Source organism: Archocentrus centrarchus, chromosome 14, assembly GCF_007364275.1.
Source record: "Archocentrus centrarchus isolate MPI-CPG fArcCen1 chromosome 14, fArcCen1, whole genome shotgun sequence".
NCBI classification, from domain to species: Eukaryota; Metazoa; Chordata; class Actinopteri; order Cichliformes; family Cichlidae; genus Archocentrus; species Archocentrus centrarchus.
Genome location: NC_044359.1, coordinates 34,229,148 through 34,249,396, shown reverse-complemented (window position 1 = coordinate 34,249,396; position 20,249 = coordinate 34,229,148). Strand labels below are relative to the sequence as shown.

The 20,249-nt window shown below is 40.0% G+C and overlaps 1 protein-coding gene across 1 annotated transcript; it reads left to right on the top strand.

Moving 5' to 3' along the window:
• Positions 1-17,354: 17,354 nt before the first annotated feature.
• bhlha9 (basic helix-loop-helix family, member a9) lies at positions 17,355-19,782 on the top strand. Its single transcript, XM_030747058.1, is given in 5 exon segments — positions 17,355-17,485; positions 17,922-18,988; positions 18,991-19,020; positions 19,023-19,148; positions 19,151-19,782. Coding segments are annotated over 4 exon segments (1,059 nt in total). The 5' UTR covers positions 17,355-17,485; positions 17,922-18,153; the 3' UTR covers positions 19,219-19,782.
• The last annotated feature ends 467 nt before the right edge of the window (positions 19,783-20,249 follow it).

Genomic DNA, 20,249 nt, shown 5'->3' with positions numbered 1-20,249 from the left:
CTAAAATAACTTCTTTTTAGTTTCAAAGAGACATGAAGGGCACTTCCCAAAGTCTGAGCTGAAGTGACCCATTCGCGCAGTGTCCTCATTCATGCTGGTCACCATGATCACTGCAGAAGCTAAACTGTGACTCATTAAACTGAGCTCACACCACAATAACGTACAGGTGACATGGGTGTTTAAGTTTTTCATTTCCAAATTGTATGAATTTCTGTAACTTATAATTAAAGTGTATCGGCAGAATTTAGCTGAGGGGGCTCACCGACTTGACTTTGCGGGCCTGGACCCTCGAAGCCCGCCTGCTAACATGTGACCCACATACTGCACAGCCAGGAGGATTCTTACTGTAAATAAAACAATCAAACAAACAAGAAAAAAAAAAAAAACAAGTCAATTAATTACAAGCAACGTATTTCTTGACAAACAATTTTTTTCCTTCTTTTTTAGGCTTGTGGTGGGAAATACCACATAAAAAAGAGAAAGGCTGTGGGTTCAGCCTGAGAAAAACATCCCGGTCATGTCACCCACAACAGTGCAGGCTGCAAATAAAGTTCAGGAAAGTTTCTTCATGGGGTGGCTGTAGCAGGTAGAGCAGGTCACCTACTGATCGGAAGGTTGGAGGTTCGATTCCTGGCTACTCCAGGCTGCATGCCAATGTATCCTTGGGGAAGATACTTAACCCCAAGTTGCTCTCCAACACAAGTGTTGGAATGTGAATGTGTGTGAATGTTAGATAATAAAAAGCACTTAGCTTAGTTAATCATGGAAGTGCTTGTATAAATGGGTGTGAATGGGGTAAATGTAAATGTGTTGTATAAGCGCTTTGAGTGCTCAAAACAGAGTAGAAAAGCGCTTTATAAAAACTAGTCCATTTACCATGTGTTAGAGATCGCTCAGCAGAGGATGACGGGTTTGCTCAGATTTGAAACACTATTGATTAATGTGGTCAGAATTAGCCCGTGAAACCTTAATAAATGTCATCCTTTTTTTAAAGAAGGAAAAAATATTTAGTTCATTTATTTAAATATTTATTTTTGAATTAATTGAAAATAAAGCCAAATACAACATCAGCTTCTAGCTTTGTTTGACAGTGTGTAGAACAAACCTGATGGCTCAAACTCCCAGAATGCTTAAAAGTCAACCAAGCACATCCAAACTTTTTTATTTTTTCTTTGCCAGGGCTGGGGCAAGGCTGGCAAAAATAAAAAATAAAAAAGGCCCAAGATATATGGTTATCACAATAAACATAGCAGTCTTTTATCAGTATATTTTATTTTTTAAATTGGTTTATTGTGTGCTCCACTGAATTACTAAGCATCTGAAACAGCCTCACGAATGTTAACAAAGAAAATAATATTTGCTGAAGCACTCTGTTCACTACAGTCACAGCTTGCTGTTTATAACAGATTTAAATTTTTAAAAAATGTATAAAATTGTTGTTAATTAAAATAAGAAAGCATTCAGTCACAAAACTGATGTTGACATGAGACTTTATTATGAAGGAAAAAGGTAATAATAGTGAAAAATATGTTTCATGATCCAGAGGACACTATGGGGTCCTTATGGCTGGTTGAAAAGTTTTGCAGCACTCCCTTAAATATGGACACAAATAGCTAAATTCAGTCAGTAGATTGATAAACACTCCATGTCGTGTGGTACAACCAATGTAAAACTAGGAAAATATTAACTTATCATCCATCCATCCATCCATCCATCCATCCATCCATCCATTCACTTCTGCTTAACCTGTTCAGGGTCACGGGGGGGCTGGAGCCTATCCCAACCTATTAATTGAATATTAATGTCTTTTAAAAGTGTTTCATTTCATTTACACCCTTTAGATTATTTTTAATCACTCTTGTAGAATTTGTACACAAAATAAAACAGGGATAATACAAATAAAACTTTCAAAAATAACTGAGCTTACAAACCAGTGAACACATCACACACTGGAAATATGAACTAACATTAGCTGTTTAGTAGCTAAATGGTCCCAAACTTCAGAAGGATTTAAAAGTTTGTTTTTAATGAAGTTTCTCATTCATGAGACTGTTGTTCAGTTAAGGAAGCTGTTTGTTTGAGACAGTTTTTTTTATCAAACTTTCTCTTTAAATTCATCAGCCAGTGTTTCCAGTTTAATGAGTGATTCTGTAAAAGAACCATCAGCTGCCACACACACACACACACACACACACAAATCCTCTCTGGGGAGGCAAGCGTTTGTGATGTTTGGAAAGTCATGTGGATGTTTATCATGTGTAAACATGCTCAGGAGAATCACACCAATAGCCACCACAACTAAAAAAGCCCGCCGAACCTGTCAGGCCACATCAGCCTAGTTGATCCCTTATGAGTGACACATAGTCTCTCGTTCTGCACGTCACTTAGTTGGAGCTTGGCACGCTCTTGTTAGAGGAGGGCACTTTTTCACTCCTCACTCTTTCATTCCAACGCAGCTGTAGGTTTGAAGGATAGAGCACATTATATAAATCCTTGTTGTCTTTCTCATCGTCAACATTTTTAACCCTTTGGGTTATTATTGGTGATTCTGGAATCCTCTTGCCATGGCTGGCAACCTTTGACCCTAACCTCTGTCTGCGTTATCAGTAGTACCCAGAATGCTCCCTGCCACTGTTTCAGCTTCCAGCTGGTTCTCTGGAGACCTCTGATCAGTCTCCTGGTTTGTGAGGGTGCAGGTTTGTTTGGGCAGATTGCAGAAGGGTTGCTTTATCCTGCTTATGGAGAGAGGACCAAGCAGATGAGAGATTTGCACAATAGCATAACATTTCATCCCCACAGTGTTCTGTGGTTGGAAGAGGATGTCTTAGGGCCCTATCCTTGTATTTGGTGAATGCCCAAACTAAATTTCAAAAGGACTAAGACCATGTTTAACCCTTTTCCTTGGTTCTCATGTGCAGATGAGCCACAGTCCTGTTTCTGCACATTTGCTTAGCCCTGGCTAGCTGGATGATAAATACAGTGATGTCTGATCTCTGTCCCAAGGTAGTCATTTACCTGTTTCAAAGCTGTGCTGACAAAAGCTGCTCCAATTATCACTGCTAAACTTACCTGGAATTCCCCATCTTGGGATGATTTCTCATAGTAAGGCTTTGGCGGCTGCACCTGCATCTTGTTTGTTAGAACGGAAAACTTCCACCCATTTTGAGAACATGTCCACAATCATGAAGCAATACTTTTTATCTCCACATGGTATTAGTTCAATTAAATTCTTTTTCAGATGATCAAAAGGCTTATCCGGGGGTGGATGTGCTGCCTGTCTGAATATCTGTACTGGACCGTTAGTTACACAAAACAAGAATTACAACATTTTTGAGAATAAATGTACAATCCTTTGTGAGCCAGTGTGGCTGCAGTTGTTGTACAATCTCCCCTTTTGACACATGGTCCTTTCCATGTGTCAGTACAACATAAAGAAAAAAAATGTTTAGGGACACACACAGTTCATCACTGGGGACATGGGAGTCCTCCTTGTTATGTAAGCCCTGCTGTTTTCCGCACGTGTTTCTGCTCTGGGGTAGCCTTGCTCTGGACTGCCTGTAAATCTGTGTTAGGAGATGGAGTTAGTGTGGTTTTGATGTTAATGCTGTTTTTACTGCTGAATTCATTCTATGTTGCCTAGAGAAACAGAGTCTTTTGAGTTGGTGTGAGCTTCACATTTACAAACAGCTGTGGTTTATGGGAGTAATGAGGCATCCAGCAATGCAGCCACAAGTTTGTGATGTTCACTGAATTTCCCTGAATCAGTTAAAAACTGCTGTTTCCATAGTGTGCCAAAATGCTACAAGTTCAGCAACTTGAGCTAAATAGTGAGATGGTAAAGAGCCTGCTGCTGCGATGTTATGATTTTTTACCAAAAAAATGATGCAGACCCTCTACAAAGACCACTGGATCAGAGTTAGCCGGCAGTGTGTCCTGTAGATCAGGCCTGGGTGAACAGATTTCAGGCTGTACAATCATGAGGTTTACCATCTGCTGCTGAAGCTGGGTTTAGCACAGTGTGTCTTTTAACTATGACATTTGGCAACTCCAGTAATACCATGCGATACCACAACCAATGAGCAGCTAATAAATACATAGTTTTTTTTGCTCTAGAACAGGGGTAGGGAACTCCAGGCCTCGAGAACCGGTGTCCTGCAGGTTTTAGATGTGTCCCTGATCCAGCACACCTGAATCAAATGGCTGGATTACCTCCTCAGTCTGCAGTCAAGTTCTCCAGAGTCCTGCTAATGACTTCTATATGTGATTCAGGTGTGCTGGATCAGGGACACATCTAAAACCTGCAGGACACCAGCTCTCGAGGCCTGGAGTTCCCTACCCCTGCTCTAGAAGGATCAATGACAGAATATGGCAGCAAGATGATTAAGTCTGACTAGCCCACAAGGTGATGTGAAGCCAGAACTGTCTTTTTAGCTGCTGCTACTGCTCACAGGCTAAAAGGCCTGCTGCTGCTACTGCTGCTACTGTTCAGGTAGAATGAAAAATATGCCACTACTCTTTGTAGTCCCATGCTCCTGTATTAGAACAGAGTTCATCTATCCACCCTTTTGGGTCACTGTGTGGTGATTTGCCAGGATTTGATAATCCTCGAGTTGGTGCAGTTTGCTGTGTCAGTTTTAAGTCAGTGAAAGCTGTTTGTGTCATCAGTCCACGCCATCAGTCCACTACAGCAGTCCCCTCCAATGTCTCATTGCTGACAGTGGAGCATAGTTGTGTATCCACTGGTAGCAATATAATGTAATTCCAAGAATATTTCTTTGTGATTTTGGATTGGACTAGATCACTGCAATCCTTTTTGGACAGAGGGACTTACTGCCTGACATGATCATGTGTAGGTGAATTTCTCTGAAGCCCATTTTAATTTGGAGAGCTCACCTTGTGACCGTTCTTAGTGAGGTGCTTCCACAACACTTTTGCGCCAGTCTTGTAGGCCTGCTTACGAGAACAGATCATTAAATCATTGACATTTGCAACAATGTTGCCCCCTCCATAAGGATAAAAATGGACAGTTTTTCTTTCAGTAGAATGTTAAACATAATCTTGCTCATCTTGTTCAGCTTTTGAAAAAGAAATGAGTAATGCTGTTATGAACACCAAGGCTGCACATTTATTTTTTGTCCAATATTCACTGTCTATCTAGATAGATAGATACTTTATTGATCCTGCAAGGGAAATTATTATGTTACAGCAGCAAGAAAATAGTACAATCTACAATTAATAACAAATGAGAACAGAAGTGCCACAGGCACAGAATGCAAAACTATACATATACAACAGTGTTAAAAACAAAATAAATAAAATATATAAATGTAGGTAAAGAAGAGTAATCGTAAAAAAATTATATATACACTCGGAATCTGAAAGTCAGCTGCAAGAAGATATAACACTGAGCTATGTGTGTGGAATCTTATGTCCTGACAGGTGTGTTCACCTATCACAGAGAGAAGAGTTATTATACAGTTTTATGGAGAACAGTAGGAATGATTTCCTGAAGCATTCTTTATGGCAGCAAGGTTTAATCAATCTGAGGGAGAAGGAGCTCTACTTCCTCAGTAGTGTGGAGTGGGTGAGCTGGCTTGTTCATGATGGAGCGCAGTTTGTTCAGTGACCTCCTGTCCCTCACCGACTCAAGCGCCTCCAAATTCTGACCTGTGATGGTTACAGCCTTGTGAATCAGTTTGTTGATCCTGCTGGGATCTCTGGCAGTGACAGCAGACAACAGCAAAGTAGATGGCACTTGCTATCACAGACTGGTAGAAGATCTCCAGCATCTTGCTGCACACATTAAAGGATCTGAGCTTCGTTAGAAACTAGTGTCTGCTCATCCCCTTCCTATACACAGCATCACTGTTGGTCCTCCATCTATCTGTACCTATTTAGTTTCCTGCATCTCCCTGTATCACTTTTTCTCAAACTGTTCATCAGCTCCCTCAAACACATGCACTTCTACTGAGTCTTCTTTTCTGCTGTGTGTGTGCGTGTGTGTGGCTATGCTTCACCAGTTCATCACAAATGGCAAACACAGTAGTCTGTTGCAATTTTCACTCGTATGCATGCAGCAGTGAACCCAACCTCAACCCAACAAGTTGACAGGACAGCATGAAGACTACAGAAATGTAATTTAAAAGATCCATATTCAGTGTCTTCACATTGTAAATGTATTCAGTCATTTGAAAGCATCTTACAGTTTTAATTTATCAACCACTAATTTATTGACTGATCACTGATTCTGTAGCAACCTGGAGAGTTCATTGCGGCACGTGTTTGAAAATGCTGGATGAACTCAGCATTTGGTAACACGTGTGTTTGTTATGTTGTTTGTTTTTTATGATTGGAATGGCCATGTTTATGAATGTAAGCTGGCCTTCAATGCATGTGTATTTTATCAAACTGGCCTTCATTACCCATGTGTGTGTTACTAGGCTGGTTTATGGATTCTTTATGTTTGTGTCTCATTTTCATCTTTTACCTTTTGTTGCAGTGCTCGAGGACCTTTCCCCTTCTCAAATTCTGCCTTCAGTCCCAGTTTCCTGCTTTTCAGGACAATCCTTAACCCAAAGTCTGGTGTTAAGAATTGTAGCTGAATCACAGACTGAAAAAACATGACCAGCCGCCTCTTGCAAAAACATCCATCTGAAATTACAGGATCAGATCAATGCCTGAGTTTTAGAATGTAACTGAGTACATTTATTCAAATACTGTCTTTAAGTACAAATTTGAAATACTTGTACTTTTACTCTGTTTATACCCCACTCTGCATTTTATCATTTGTTATTATTAATCTCTGGCTCTGTGTCTTTTGTCTTTTGTCCTGTCTCTCTCCCCTCACCCCCAACAAGTCGCGGCAGATGACTGCGCATCCCTGAGCCTGATTCTGCTGGAGTTTTCTTCCTGATAAAAGGGAGTTTTTCCCTTCCTACTGTCACCAAATGCTTTTTCATAGGGGGTCATTTTGACTGTTGGGTTTTCTCTGTAATTACTGCAGGGTCTTTACCTATAATATAAAACACCTTGTTTGTTGTGATTTGGCACTATATAAATAACACTGAATTAAACTGAACTGTTTCTTTTCATCTCACCTTCTGCTTCTACTATACCTCAGAGGGAAATGTCGTCATTTTGACTTCACTACATTCACCTAAAAATCTTTAGTTCATTCAGATTTCTGCACACAAGCCATATGAAGAAGTGACATTACAGCTGAAACAATCAAATTTGCAACTATTTGTTTGGAGCACGTGAGAAAATGTCTTTTTTTTAAATTTGTACAAACCAATTGGTAGAGTAATGAAACTTATGGTTTCAGTAAAGTATGTCAAAGGAGTGATTTTAGTTTGTCACCTGGTTGTACCGAAATAAAATTCTATCAAGATTAAAAGCTCAGTACAATCCATTTGCCACTAGAGGGCAAACTTTCTCTGTCTAGCACAGGCACAGTGAGATACTGCAAAGGACAGATAGATACTGGCTGTCGTCAAAAGCAGCATTTGCTCTCCACATCTAATATATAAAACCACAGTACTTACAGTACCCTGAAACATCTGGGGAGATTTTATTTATTGCAAATAAATAAAATGCCCTATATCAACTAACAAAGTGTACTTATTCTTCATTTTCACAATCCATTAAATGATCCCTTCCTTGTGACTCTGCAGCGTTAGAAAACAATATTCAACATCTTTAGACAATCTTCTCACTTCCTTTTTGCTCACATGTGGATTTTGCCACAATCGCTTACAGGAAGCAAATCCTCTTACAGTGTTCACGAGTCTCCGACTGCTGTTCTAAATTCAAATATTTACTTTATTCACTTACAATAAAAAAAATACTGGTCAACTACAGGTAGAAGAATTTTTTTCAGGATTAAAAGACTTAGAGCGGATATAGCATCTTTTTTCACTGGTAGATTAACAGCCAGAGATGAGCCAAGGTTATGACCTCTGCAGGGATGCAGGGCTACAATTATCAGTGACCACATGATGACAAAACTCTTAGGTCTAGCTAACTTTCCTAGGTCTAACAACTTATTGTGGATTTATTATTAGATTTGTACGTTAATTATTTTCACTTCTTCATTTCCTTTAGGTCACCACAGTGGATTATCCCAGCATCCTCCTCTGTCACATCAACCCTCTGCATGTCCTCCTTCACTACATCCATGAACCTCCTCTGACGTCTTCCTTTTTTCCTCCTGCTTGGCAACTTCATACTCAACATCCTTTGTCCAATATGTCCACCATTGCTCCTCTGCACATATCCAAATGATCTCAGTCTTGCCTCTTAATGTTCTCTCCTAACTGCCCAGTCTCAGCTGTCTCTCTGATGTACTTGTGTCTAATTTCTAACTAATTTCTTGTCCATTCTGGTCACTCACAATGAAAATCTTAACATCTTCAACTCTGCCATCTCAGCCTCCTGTATTTTTGTCAGTGTCACTGTCTTCAATCCATACATCAGAGCAGGTCTCACTGCCATCTTGTAAACCTTCCCGTTCACTCTTCCTGCTCTCTTTCTGTCACAGATCACCTCTAACACTTGTCTTTACCAACTCCACCCTGCCTGCACTCTCTTCTTCACCTCTCTTGTGCACTGTCCATTGCTTTGGATGGCCCCAGGCAGTTAAACTCATCTACCTTCACCACCTCTGCTCCTTTCCTCCTGTCTCCCTCTCACGCACACACGTATTCTGTCTTGCTTCTACTCACTTTTACTCCTCTTCTCTCCAGAGCATACCTCCACCTCTCCAGATTCTCTTCCACCTGCTCCCTCCTCTCACTAGATCGCTGAGCATCATAGTCCACAGAGACTCCTGTCTGACCTCATCTGTCAGCCTCTTCGTCACCATCACAAACAAGAAGGAGTTCATAGCAGATCCCTGATGTAATCTCACCCCCACCTTGAACCCATCTCTCACTACCACTGTACACCTCACTATTGTCTCGCTGTCTTCATACGTGTCCTGCATCAGACTCACATCAGACTCTGCCACTCCTGATTTCCTCATGCCGCACCACAGTTACTCTCTAACATATTCTTTCTCCAGATTCACAAAGTGACACTCTCTCTTACCTTCTTTATACTTCTTCGTCAACACTCTCAAAATAAACATTGCATCTGTAGTGCTCTTTCCTGACATGAAACCTTACTGCTGCTCACTGATTGTCACTTCTCTTCTCAGCCTCGCTTCAACAGCTCTTTTTTCTCCTTCCTTAGTGTCCAGCCTCACTATGAGCCTTTTCCTTTGCCACCTCTGTCTTTGCTGTACACATAGCTTCCAAGTACTGACTACTTTCTTCATCTTCCTGACTATCCCATGTTTTTCTTTGCTACCATCTTCTTTTCAATGCTTTCCTGTATTTCCTCATTCCACCACTAGGTCTCCTTGCCCTCTATGATCTGTCCAGAGGATTCACCAAACACCTTCTTGGCAGTTTCAGCTGTACTTTCTCAGTCATCTGGTGGCTCTTCCCTACCACCCACAGCTCCTTCTAGAACTCTGAGCAACATTCTTCCTTCTTCAGCTTTAATCATTTAATCCTTGACTGTACTTTCACTCACTTCCTATTCTTGATTTTCAAAGTCATCCTACAGACTGCCATCCAATGCTGTGTAGCTACATTCTCCCTGACACCATCTCATTGTCTCTTTCAGATTGCACCTTCTGCAAGTTGTAGTCCACCCGTGTGCACCTTCCTCCACTCTTACACTCTTAAAACATGTGTTCACCACAGCCATTTCCATTCTTTTCATAAAATCCACCATCTGTCCTTCTGCACGTCTCTCCTTAATTCAATTCAATTCAGTTTTATTTACATAGTGTCAAACAACAGTCGCCTCAAGTCACCATACCTACACCTCCCCATTATGTCTGCTCTCTTCACCTACATTTCTATTGAAGTCTGCTCCGATCACAAATCTCTCCACTTTATCCAATTTACTCCAGAATTCCTCTTTCTCTTCTATCTGACATGTAGCCTGTTGGGCATACTCACTGACAACACTCAGCATCACCCCTTTGATTTCCAGCTTCAGAGATGTGATCCTGTCTGACACTCTCTTCACCTCCACAACACTATTCACATACTCTTCTTTCAAGATTACTCCTGCTCCATTTCCCTTCCTATCTACACAGTGGTGGAAGAGTTTAAAACCACCTCCAGTGCTCCTGGCAATGCTTCCCTTCCACCTGGTCTCCTGTACACAATATATCTACTTTTCTTCTCTCCATCATATCAGCCAAATCTCTCTCCCTTTACCAGTCATAGTCCCCACTACTGATTTCAACAACTGTCAGCTAATCCCTCTTGGTGGGGTGGGGTGGGGGTGACAGGTGGAGTTTAGGAGTTTAACTTTACATATCTGAATGTTGTAAAGTTAAACTCATTTAATTGTAGTAGTGCTGTGATGCTTTGTTACCACTTCTCTGGTCAGAAGGCTGTACTTAAACTGCTGTGGGCTGTGTGGGAACTAGCCTATAGACTCTTAACTTTGACCACATGTTCCAACACTCTAAGTGGACCCCATAATGATAACCCAGCATAATGACTGACTGTTTGCGGGAAGGAATGCTCTATGAACATTCGCTGCTGCCTTTTTGGATACTTTGTTTCTTGCCTTGGATCTTTTTTTCAATCATAAAAACTATGTTCATTTAGGAAGTGAACCATGGTCAAGTGAAGAGTTTAATGCCTGCCCTCTGCCCTGTGTGTAGTTCATATAATTTCATATTACAACTCTTAAGCTGAATGCAATAATGTGTAACTGATTTAAAGCCTATATTTAATTGTGCAAAGACAACATGACTAGATGAACTACAGAAAGTTGAATGTTTTTTGAAAAACAAACAGTCTACAATGCTATAACGCTACACAGCAAAAGCTGTGTAATACTAAATAAAGGTAAATAGCATGAATACCTATAGAAAGACTGTGAAACTGTTAGAAGTAAGGACTGCGATAGACTGTGAAAAATGTTCTTCAAAGAATTTGTGTATTTGATCATCTCCTGCAAACAATAAGCGATTCAGAGACTCCAAAGGAATCTCTGTGCACATGGAAGAAGGCACAAGGTGAACTGCTGTGATTTCCAGGCCCTGCATTAATAACAGACTTGATTCAGTGGTGGAAATCCCTGCGTGAGCTCAGGAACACTGCCGAAAACTAGTGCCAGTGAACACAGTTCATCACTGCATCTGCAAACAAAAAACAATTCTATCACAAAAAGATAAACGCGTGTATAAACAGAATCCAGGAACTACAGTATGCCACCTTCTCTGGGTCCCAGCCAGGTTAAGATGGACTGTGGTGAAGTGGTTATTATTGCTTGGCCTGACTAATCAAAATATGAAAGGGATTTTGGAAATCATGGATAATGTGTCCACTAGACTAAGGAGGAGAGTAACCATTAGCACAAGTTCACTCATTCACTCGTGATGAAAATATACATTAGCATGTGCTACGTGAGTGATGTTTATATCTGCCAAGGTCCCATTATTGATGAGCAACACATGCAGGCCTTTCAGTAAGGCTTACAGCAAGACAATGCCTGCCAGACAAAAGAGTCCTGGTCCAGATCTGCCACCCTCTGAAAACATTTGGCACATATGAAACATGCAACAAAGAATTTATCATACTGTCAACAGCTGAAATCCGACAGCGAGCAACAACCGGAAAACATTTTTAAAAGCTGAGCAAATTGGTCTCCTCAGTTTACAAACATTTAGACTGTGATTCATACAAGACGTGATGCAACTCAACAACATTTTTCAGATATGTAGCTGGCTTTCAAATCAAAAGAAAATATTTTATTTTTCTGAAAACAATCAAAATTTTAGTTTCATCAATTGCTGCGTTATTTTCAGTGTTCAGTAGCATTAAATGATTTCCAAAACATTACATTGTGTTTTTATTTTATCAACATTTTACACAGAGGCTTACTGATTCATATCATGATTCAAGAAGAAGGGGAGGAAGTGTTCCGACATTCCTCTGTGAAGGAAACTGTTAGACATGTTGTGACATCAGTACTGACAGATTTGCAAGGTTTTGTTACATGACATAAATCACTGAGAGATGGTTATAGAAATCTTCTGCTTATGGCTAAATTAGAGAGTGCAGGCTTTTTAGTGGCCCAAACTTTACACGTGCTGTCATGGCAACCGGCCCACCTTTCTGACCTGACTGTAGCAGAAACATCTCAATGAGTTGTTACTCTTCTCTTACAAACAGGTTCATCATGTATGTAGCTGGAAGATATAGCCATGAGAATAACTGCTGTTAATACTATTATTAAACAGCTTTTAAAGTGACTGTTAATTAGTGTCTAAGATCTTTTATTCATTTTTCAGAAAATTGCGTTCTGGTGTGATTGATCGCATCCTGAAAAATGCTTACAACATATTTATTAATCTTGGTTACAATACACCTGATAAGCAACTGTCTATTTTATGAGGATTTTTTTCTCCACATAAATCAAAACATTTTCAAGTTCTCAGAGAGAGATAAAACACTGGAAAAATCTCTAATGTTGCAGAATAAACTTCAACATGCCTCTATGATTAATAGCAACACTGTGACAGATATTCAGTGAATAACACTTTCGATGCTGAGCTGTGCGTGCTGAAATACGCAGAACGTTGTTTCAACCCGACAACTGAGATTTTATAGCAGACGTCTATGCTGAAAGGGATTACCGCAGCCAATTACACGTAACTGCCAGTAATTTCAGACAGAATGATTCACAATTGTTGTGTCATTTGGCTTGCTGTCTTCAGCTTTTGTTTTTGAGATATTGGAAAAGATCTTTGACACAGGCCTTGTCTCACCACATCAGCAAAAGATGCATGTTTCACTCAAGTATGTTTCTTCAGTAGGAGTTGACAGATTACAACCACGGGTCAGACTATAGACCAGACTATAGTTCAACTTCTTTTTGTTTTTATTCAAGCATGGGGACTCTCATCATCTCCCTTGTCAATGGACTTCTGATACAATCCACCATGAGAATTAGCATCTCCTGATCAACTCACTTTTCTGTAGTGCACCCCCCCCAAACAAAACAAAACAAAACAAAACAAACACATCTAAAAAATGATGTGTTGTTATGGGCTCAGTCTACAAGAGAATAACACTGATTGCCTTATTATGATCTACTGCAGGGAAACCTTTGGTCTTAGCCTGCATGTGGATGTTATTTTGCTTTGTAACACCCATGTAAAATTTCTTGATAAAGACTGAGAACCCCACCCATGTGATAATATGTTGACTTTTACTTGGAACAGTAAGTGCTTTTTCTTTTAAAGTACGATTATATTTTCCAACACTACATTAAATGAGTTACAAAGTATTGTGAAGGATAAGTTGACACAATTGTATTTCTGGAACAATTATAGAAATAAATTTCCATTTTTTTCTCATCAAATTCTGAATCTCTTAAAGCAAGAAAGGAATGCAGATTTTCTGCAATAAAAGAGATGTTGTGGCAAATGAAATAACTGCCACGAATGACCACAGACAGGCATCAGACAGTTGATCACACTGATTTTGTCAGATATTAAGTATCCCTAAGGAATTGTGGTGTGACAAATAGTGGAGGAGCAGAGATAACCACAAAGTTATTTTCTGACAGGAGGCTTTTTATTGAGGTGAGAAAATTCCATGGCAGACACCAAAAACATGCATTAACATACCACTGCAAAGCCAAGGTTAGCGAGCCTGGACTTTACTCACTTATTACCCCTAACTATCCCTTTGGAAATATACATCCATAACGTTTGGCACACAGACCTCTAATAACAAACGGCTAACAACCAGTCATTATGGGGGTTTGAGCAAGAGATTTACAAATCTTAGGTTCAGCAGCATTGGGTAGGTTCCCCTTGCTTAAAAATTGTTATTCCATCAAGGGCACGGTGAACTGCGTGATAAAATCTTGTGATTTATTCTCGGCGGCTGATAATTACTGGTGTCTTGTCACCTGTCAAAAATGAATGGACGGGGAGAGTCCGAGGCTGTAGTCTTCATGCTCTTAATGCCACAGCAGTAAATCTGACATGTTTGTGAAGCCATAAATCAATGCCTGTGATAAAGCCTGTGCACCTCTTGGAGCTGAGCAGCATGGGCTGAACTTTTGAAACAGTTTAAGTTATAGAAGTATGCAGGGTTATTTGAAAGGTGTGGTAAATACGTTGGTCTAAGTGGTTACGGTGAATTGCAAAAGAAAATAGGAAAAAGTTAGCAAAGTTACAAGTTTGCAATGCAAAAGCTCAGAGAGTGCATAGTCTCTACACAATGCTGTCTGAAACATGTGAGAAGGAAATGTTGAAATGAAGCAAGTACATGTAAAATGAAAAAAGTAGCATTTTGCACTGCTCAGTCACAGTGTGGGCATAACACATGACAAAGTAACACATTACTATAATCAAGCTTCACTCGTCTGTAAAGCAATAATGTGATCCACAGTTATTAGTAAGTCAGTATCCACATGGTTACATTTTGTGAAGGGGAGACATTTGTATGCTTCCTCCCTATTGTAAGATAAGATAAGATAAGATAAGATAAGATAAGATAAAACTTTAATGATCCCACGACGGGGAAATTTGTGCATTACAGCAGCTCAATACAGAGAAAAATGAAAAGGATGAGTAAGAACAAATAACTAAACTAAAAACTAAAACTAAAATTCAATAGAATAAATAAAATAGCAAAAAACTATACACATATACATAAGCACTATATACATAAATATATATATCAGTGATAATGTGATAATGATTTGTAGTGATATGTGGGTATACAGTATGTAAGGCTGAATATTTTATTGTTAACTGGTAACTACGGTATGTAGCAGTGTATTTTGGTGCGTAGAGTAATTGCCTATATAATTTGGTAATGTTACAGAGTAACCATCGATTTAGCCTTTTAACATGTCCATGTTCTGCTCATTTGTAGCAATGCAAATTGTGCAAGAAAGAAAGAAAGAAAGAAAAACAGCACCTGCATACTATATATGCAGGTGCATTTAAGGTTTGTGCTGATTTTCAAGACATAACTGTGAAAAGGCTTGACAAAAACTGCCAATCTTAAATATAGTCCCGTGTAAAAGTATTTGCCACCTTCAGATCTTGATTCAAATTTAATATGAGACAAAATACCTCAGCTACATATAAAATGCAGATTTTAAATGATGATTTCATTCATTATTGTCATATTTTTAATTTCCTGCTTCTCAATTCAGATTAAACTGAAGTTCTTGTACTCGGCCCTACAAAACTTAGCAACATGGTGTCTAAACCAGATACTCTGGATGGCATTACCTTGGCCTCCAGTAAAACTGTGAGGACTCTTGGAGTCATTTTTGAGCAGGATATGTCCTTCAGTGGGCATATTAAACAAATACGTAGGACAAATTTCGTGTATTTTCACAATATTTCTAAAATTAGAAACATCCTTTCTCAGAGTGAAAGCTAATTGATGGATTTATTACTTCTAGACTGTATAATTGTAATTCATTATTATCGGGCTGTCCTAAAAGCTCCCTTAAAAGCTGATCCAAAATGCTGCAACTAGAGTACTGACAGGGACTAGAAAGAGAGAGCAGATTTCTCCCATATTGGCTTCTCTTCACTGGCTCCCTGTTAAATCTAGAATAGAATTTCAAATTCTTCTCCTCACATACAAGGTCTTTAATAATCAGGCACCATCTTATCTTAAAGACCTCATAGTACCATATCACCCCGACAGAGCACTTCACTCTCAGACTCCTGGCTTACTTGTTCCTAGGATACTTAAGAGTAGAATGGGAGGCACAGGCTTCAGCTTTGAGGCCCCTCTTCTGTGGAACCAGCTCCCAGTTTGGATTCGGGAGTCAGACACCCTCTCTATTTTTAAGATTAGGCATGATAAAGCTTATAGTTAAAGCTGGATGAGGTGACCCTGAACCATCCCTTAATTATGGTACTATAGGCCTAGGCTGCTGGGGGTTCCCATGATGCACTCACCTCTTTTTAATTCTCCATGTGTCTCCATACACCGCTATTGCATCACTATTAATGTTAAACTCTGGCTCTCTCCCATGTGTATCTCCCTCTGATCTCTTCTCTTTCCCCTCACCCCCAACTGGCCTGAGCCTGGTTCTGGCTTCTCCCTATAAAAAGGGAGTTTTTCCTTTCCACTCTCGCCAAGTACTTGCTTATATCTGAAACTATGTTGGAGGGATGGAGCACCATTCTTTCAAAGGATATTCCTTCATTTGAAGTCTTAACACACTGGTCTAAAATCAGACTAATTAAGAACTGGTGATTGATATAATTTTCATCCTTGTCAACCATTCAATGAACCTTTTTGTCCAATGGATGGAAGACCAACACCACTCATGAGAGAAATGTTTCATCACAACATGGATGTGATCACTCAGAACAACTGCATTGTATTAATCTGCTGTGAGTCTTTCCTTAACTGGATGTCTGTTTCTTTGAGGGAACGCTCAGCCCTTTGAACATACAAGCATGTGATGTTCTTGTGACTTCTCAGAGGGGAACACATCACCTAGGCAATCGAGAAAAAATACCAAACCATTTATTGTCTGACACCAACTGAAAACTTACCAAATAGCTTTATTTTCTAAAACTAATAAAATAATTTTGGTTTATAATACTAACCAAATAACAAAAGAAAATGCATTTGAAGTGTTAAAGTAATGCAACAGAAAGCATGAAAAACATAACAGTTTTTTGTGCAACTTCAAATGTGGTCTCTGGTGTTGGGTCCTGAACTGACTCTTGCCATCCACCAGCTCATCCCTCCAATCTTCAAATGTGGATGTCTGCACCCTTTAAAAGCCACTTTATTCAAGCTTCAGAAAAAACAAAATAACAGGGAATCAGGAACACGAAACAAATCACTGTCCTTGTCCATTTCCACAAATAATAAACTATACATTATTATAATTTTATGAACTGCCATAAGATTGTGTTGTGTGAGTGTAGGTCTTTCATGCTGTTTTTTCATTTCATTTCTGTTTTCTTTTACACACTGTCCAAGTTATGAAACTTTGGTAAGAAGAACAAAGTTTAAACAAAATACAGCAGAGTCTATTCTTTATTTCTTCACAGATGATCAGTAATTCATTGTCACATTTGATATTTAATGAAAATAATATTTAATTACATTACAATATTGCATCAGACTTTAAATGGAAACCCATCTTCCCTCACATAAGACTATGAAAAATCAATCACACCAATTGCCGGTTCTAATTGTAAAATATTTGCTTTTTTTTCCCTCTCTCTCTTTGATGTCTCAGGTTCACTCTGCTGTTGTCCTCGGGTGCTGCCCAGGCCTGATTTATGAGGATGGGTTCCAGGGAAGCTACTCTAAATTACATGGCCCTTAAGCCTGAGCCGAGAGATGCAGAGAGGAGGTGAATCGCCACTCTAGAGAGCTAATTGCAAGCTCGAATCTATCTCAAGGTAGATAAGAAGGTTACTTACTTCCCAGGCTTGACAAAAAAGGAAACATATAACAGATTAGGCCACTAGGATGAATGTGCAATTTGACATGAAGTCCCATGAGACTATTCTGAGAGAAAATGTATTTAAATGAATATGCCTTCATTGCTAATTACTGGAACATTACATATTACACAGGGCAGAGAAAGAGGCCATTGTGGGGAACATTCAGACTGAGCATGTTGTTGTCTGTAAAAGAGAAGTGGAAGTGACAAGAAATGAAGCAAATGACTAAACTTAAAACTATTAAACCTCATGGAAAGTCTCAGTGGAGGCCCGTGACTAAACAAGAGTGAATAACAGCTGAACACATGATCTAAGAAGACGTTAAAGGACATGTGAAGTTAGCTGCCATTTTCAAATAACTGCTGCATTTTGCTTTTGTTTTACAATGAAGTGTTGAAACTCCCCTGAAAGGGATGTGAGGGAGAGTCAGAGTAGGAGGAGGAGGTGACAGTGCCATTTGCCTGGAGGGTGCCCATAAACCTGAAGACAGAGAGAGAGAGAGTGCATCATTCTTTACAGGTGAGTGTACCATGTGACCTCAAGATCTTTAAAAAGCAGGCAAACCTGTCTTGTTGAGACACAGGTAATCGCATAGTACCAGAGCAGCTGAAGAGGGAGAATACATGGGCTGTCGGCACAGCAGCAAACACCGACAGCCCTGCAAAACAAGCCGAGGAGCTATCAGTGAGGTCCCAAAGACTACCAGAGCCCTGCAGACACAGCACACCGTGCAGACCACATCTAAACAACAAAGGCTCTTCACTGCAACTGCAGTACAAGTAGGAAGATTTTATGTTGTCTTGTCAGGTGTTCACATTCTTGACACAATGAGCTGCAGTAGTGTTGCAAGTTCCGAGTTTTCTGAGGAAGAGCTTGAGCTTGGCAGGCTGGTCCAATGCGAAGATGAGGGAAGTCCAAAGGCATCATTTCAAGACGAGAGTTCAACCAGCTGTCCAGGTGACGCAGAAGAAACCAAGAAGCGCAACCGACCGGTGCGCTCAAAAGCTCGAAGAATGGCTGCTAATGTCCGTGAGCGAAAACGCATTATGGACTACAACCAGGCATTTAATGCCCTCCGTGTTGCTCTAAATCATGCCCTCAGTGGCAAACGGCTATCCAAGATTGCTACACTACAGAGAGCCATCAACCGCATCTCTGCTCTCTCAGTATTCCTGAGCTCTAATCCCCCCAGTAAGCCCTGCACCCACCGGGAGTGCAACAGATCATCAGTGGGACCAGCAGCGATGAGAACATCACGGCTTGAGCAGGTCAAGCTAACTGTTCCTTGTCTGGACCATCAGAGCTATGTCCCCTGGCATGCATCCATCTCTCAACAGATGCAGCCACAGCCAGGGCCTCACATGCACAGGCTGTCCGTGGAGCCACATGGCTACATTGATAACACTGTGCCATCATGTCCCCCATCACCCCACTACCCTTGTTATCCCAATGAGGGACAATTTATGCCTCACATGGACACTGTGGCACCCCCGTGATCATCCACCCAGCCCTCTGAGCTATCCTCAGGTAGGTGAGGGGTTGGGATTCCAGCCAGGGATGTGGGCCTCCTGCACGCAGGGACACATGGACACTTTTGCAGAGCCATCTACTACTCTGGGGTTCCATGGCAGGTGAGCTATCTGCAGGAGCCAGAGAACAGCTTCCCCCTGTGCTCTGATGTACTGTAACATGCTGCATTGAGCACTGTGAGCCCCAAAGACTCTGATGGACTTTTGAATGGTCACAGGGAGTAATTGATGCAAAGTCTTGTGCTGTTACTGTTGCTGTTTATGAACATAACAGGAACACTGTTATTGTAGAGCAGACACTGCAAGCTGAACTCACATAAAAAAGGGAGCAATGGCAATTTAGACTGCAGAATGTTGTATGTGTATATGTATTAGGTAATGTATTTTGATCTTGCATTTTAAATGTTAATTCTAAAGAATGTTTTACCATCTGTAGTAGATAATTCACATAATTATATATTATTTGCTGTGTTAAATTGTTGCCTTTTTGGCCTTCTACAAAGAATGAATTATTAGACATTATGTTGCATTATTAAATGTAAGCTAATAAAATGGATGAGCTGTCTAATCCAATCACACATGTGAGCATGAAAAACTGTGCTATGTAACTGTCCACAGAATGTGCTATCTTTCAAGTAGTACAAAGTGCTTTGAAAGAAAATGTGACTAACATCTGGTGCCAAAGTGCGACACATGTTAATGTATTTATTCTCTAAACTGAAAAAGTCATGTTTGTTTTTGTCATAAAGGCATTGCTTTTTCTTTTCTTTTTCTACTTTTGAAAATTAAATGTTAAAATGACATAATTCTTATTATGGCTCCTTTCATAACAAAACAGGAAATATACATGGTTCTCAGGACTCTAACTAACACAAAGCGTGCATGAAGTGTGTGCATCAGTGTGTGCATGCATGCCTGTGGGAGTGTGTTTGATTATAGCCCAAGGCTGGTATCCTCTGCTGTTCTAAGTGTGAGATGACAGAGGTCCTTCACTCAGTTGAGAAACGTCCTTACAAGCCCATTCTTGCCACTTTTCTTGGAGAAGAGAACTCACGATGTTATTTACACACAGCACAATAAAAACACAAGTTGAAAGCAAGAATGGCAAAGCAACTATTTTTTATTTTATTGCTATAAGCACATAAAAATCAGGCACGAATAATGATAATGAAAATTGCATGTAGTGTGTC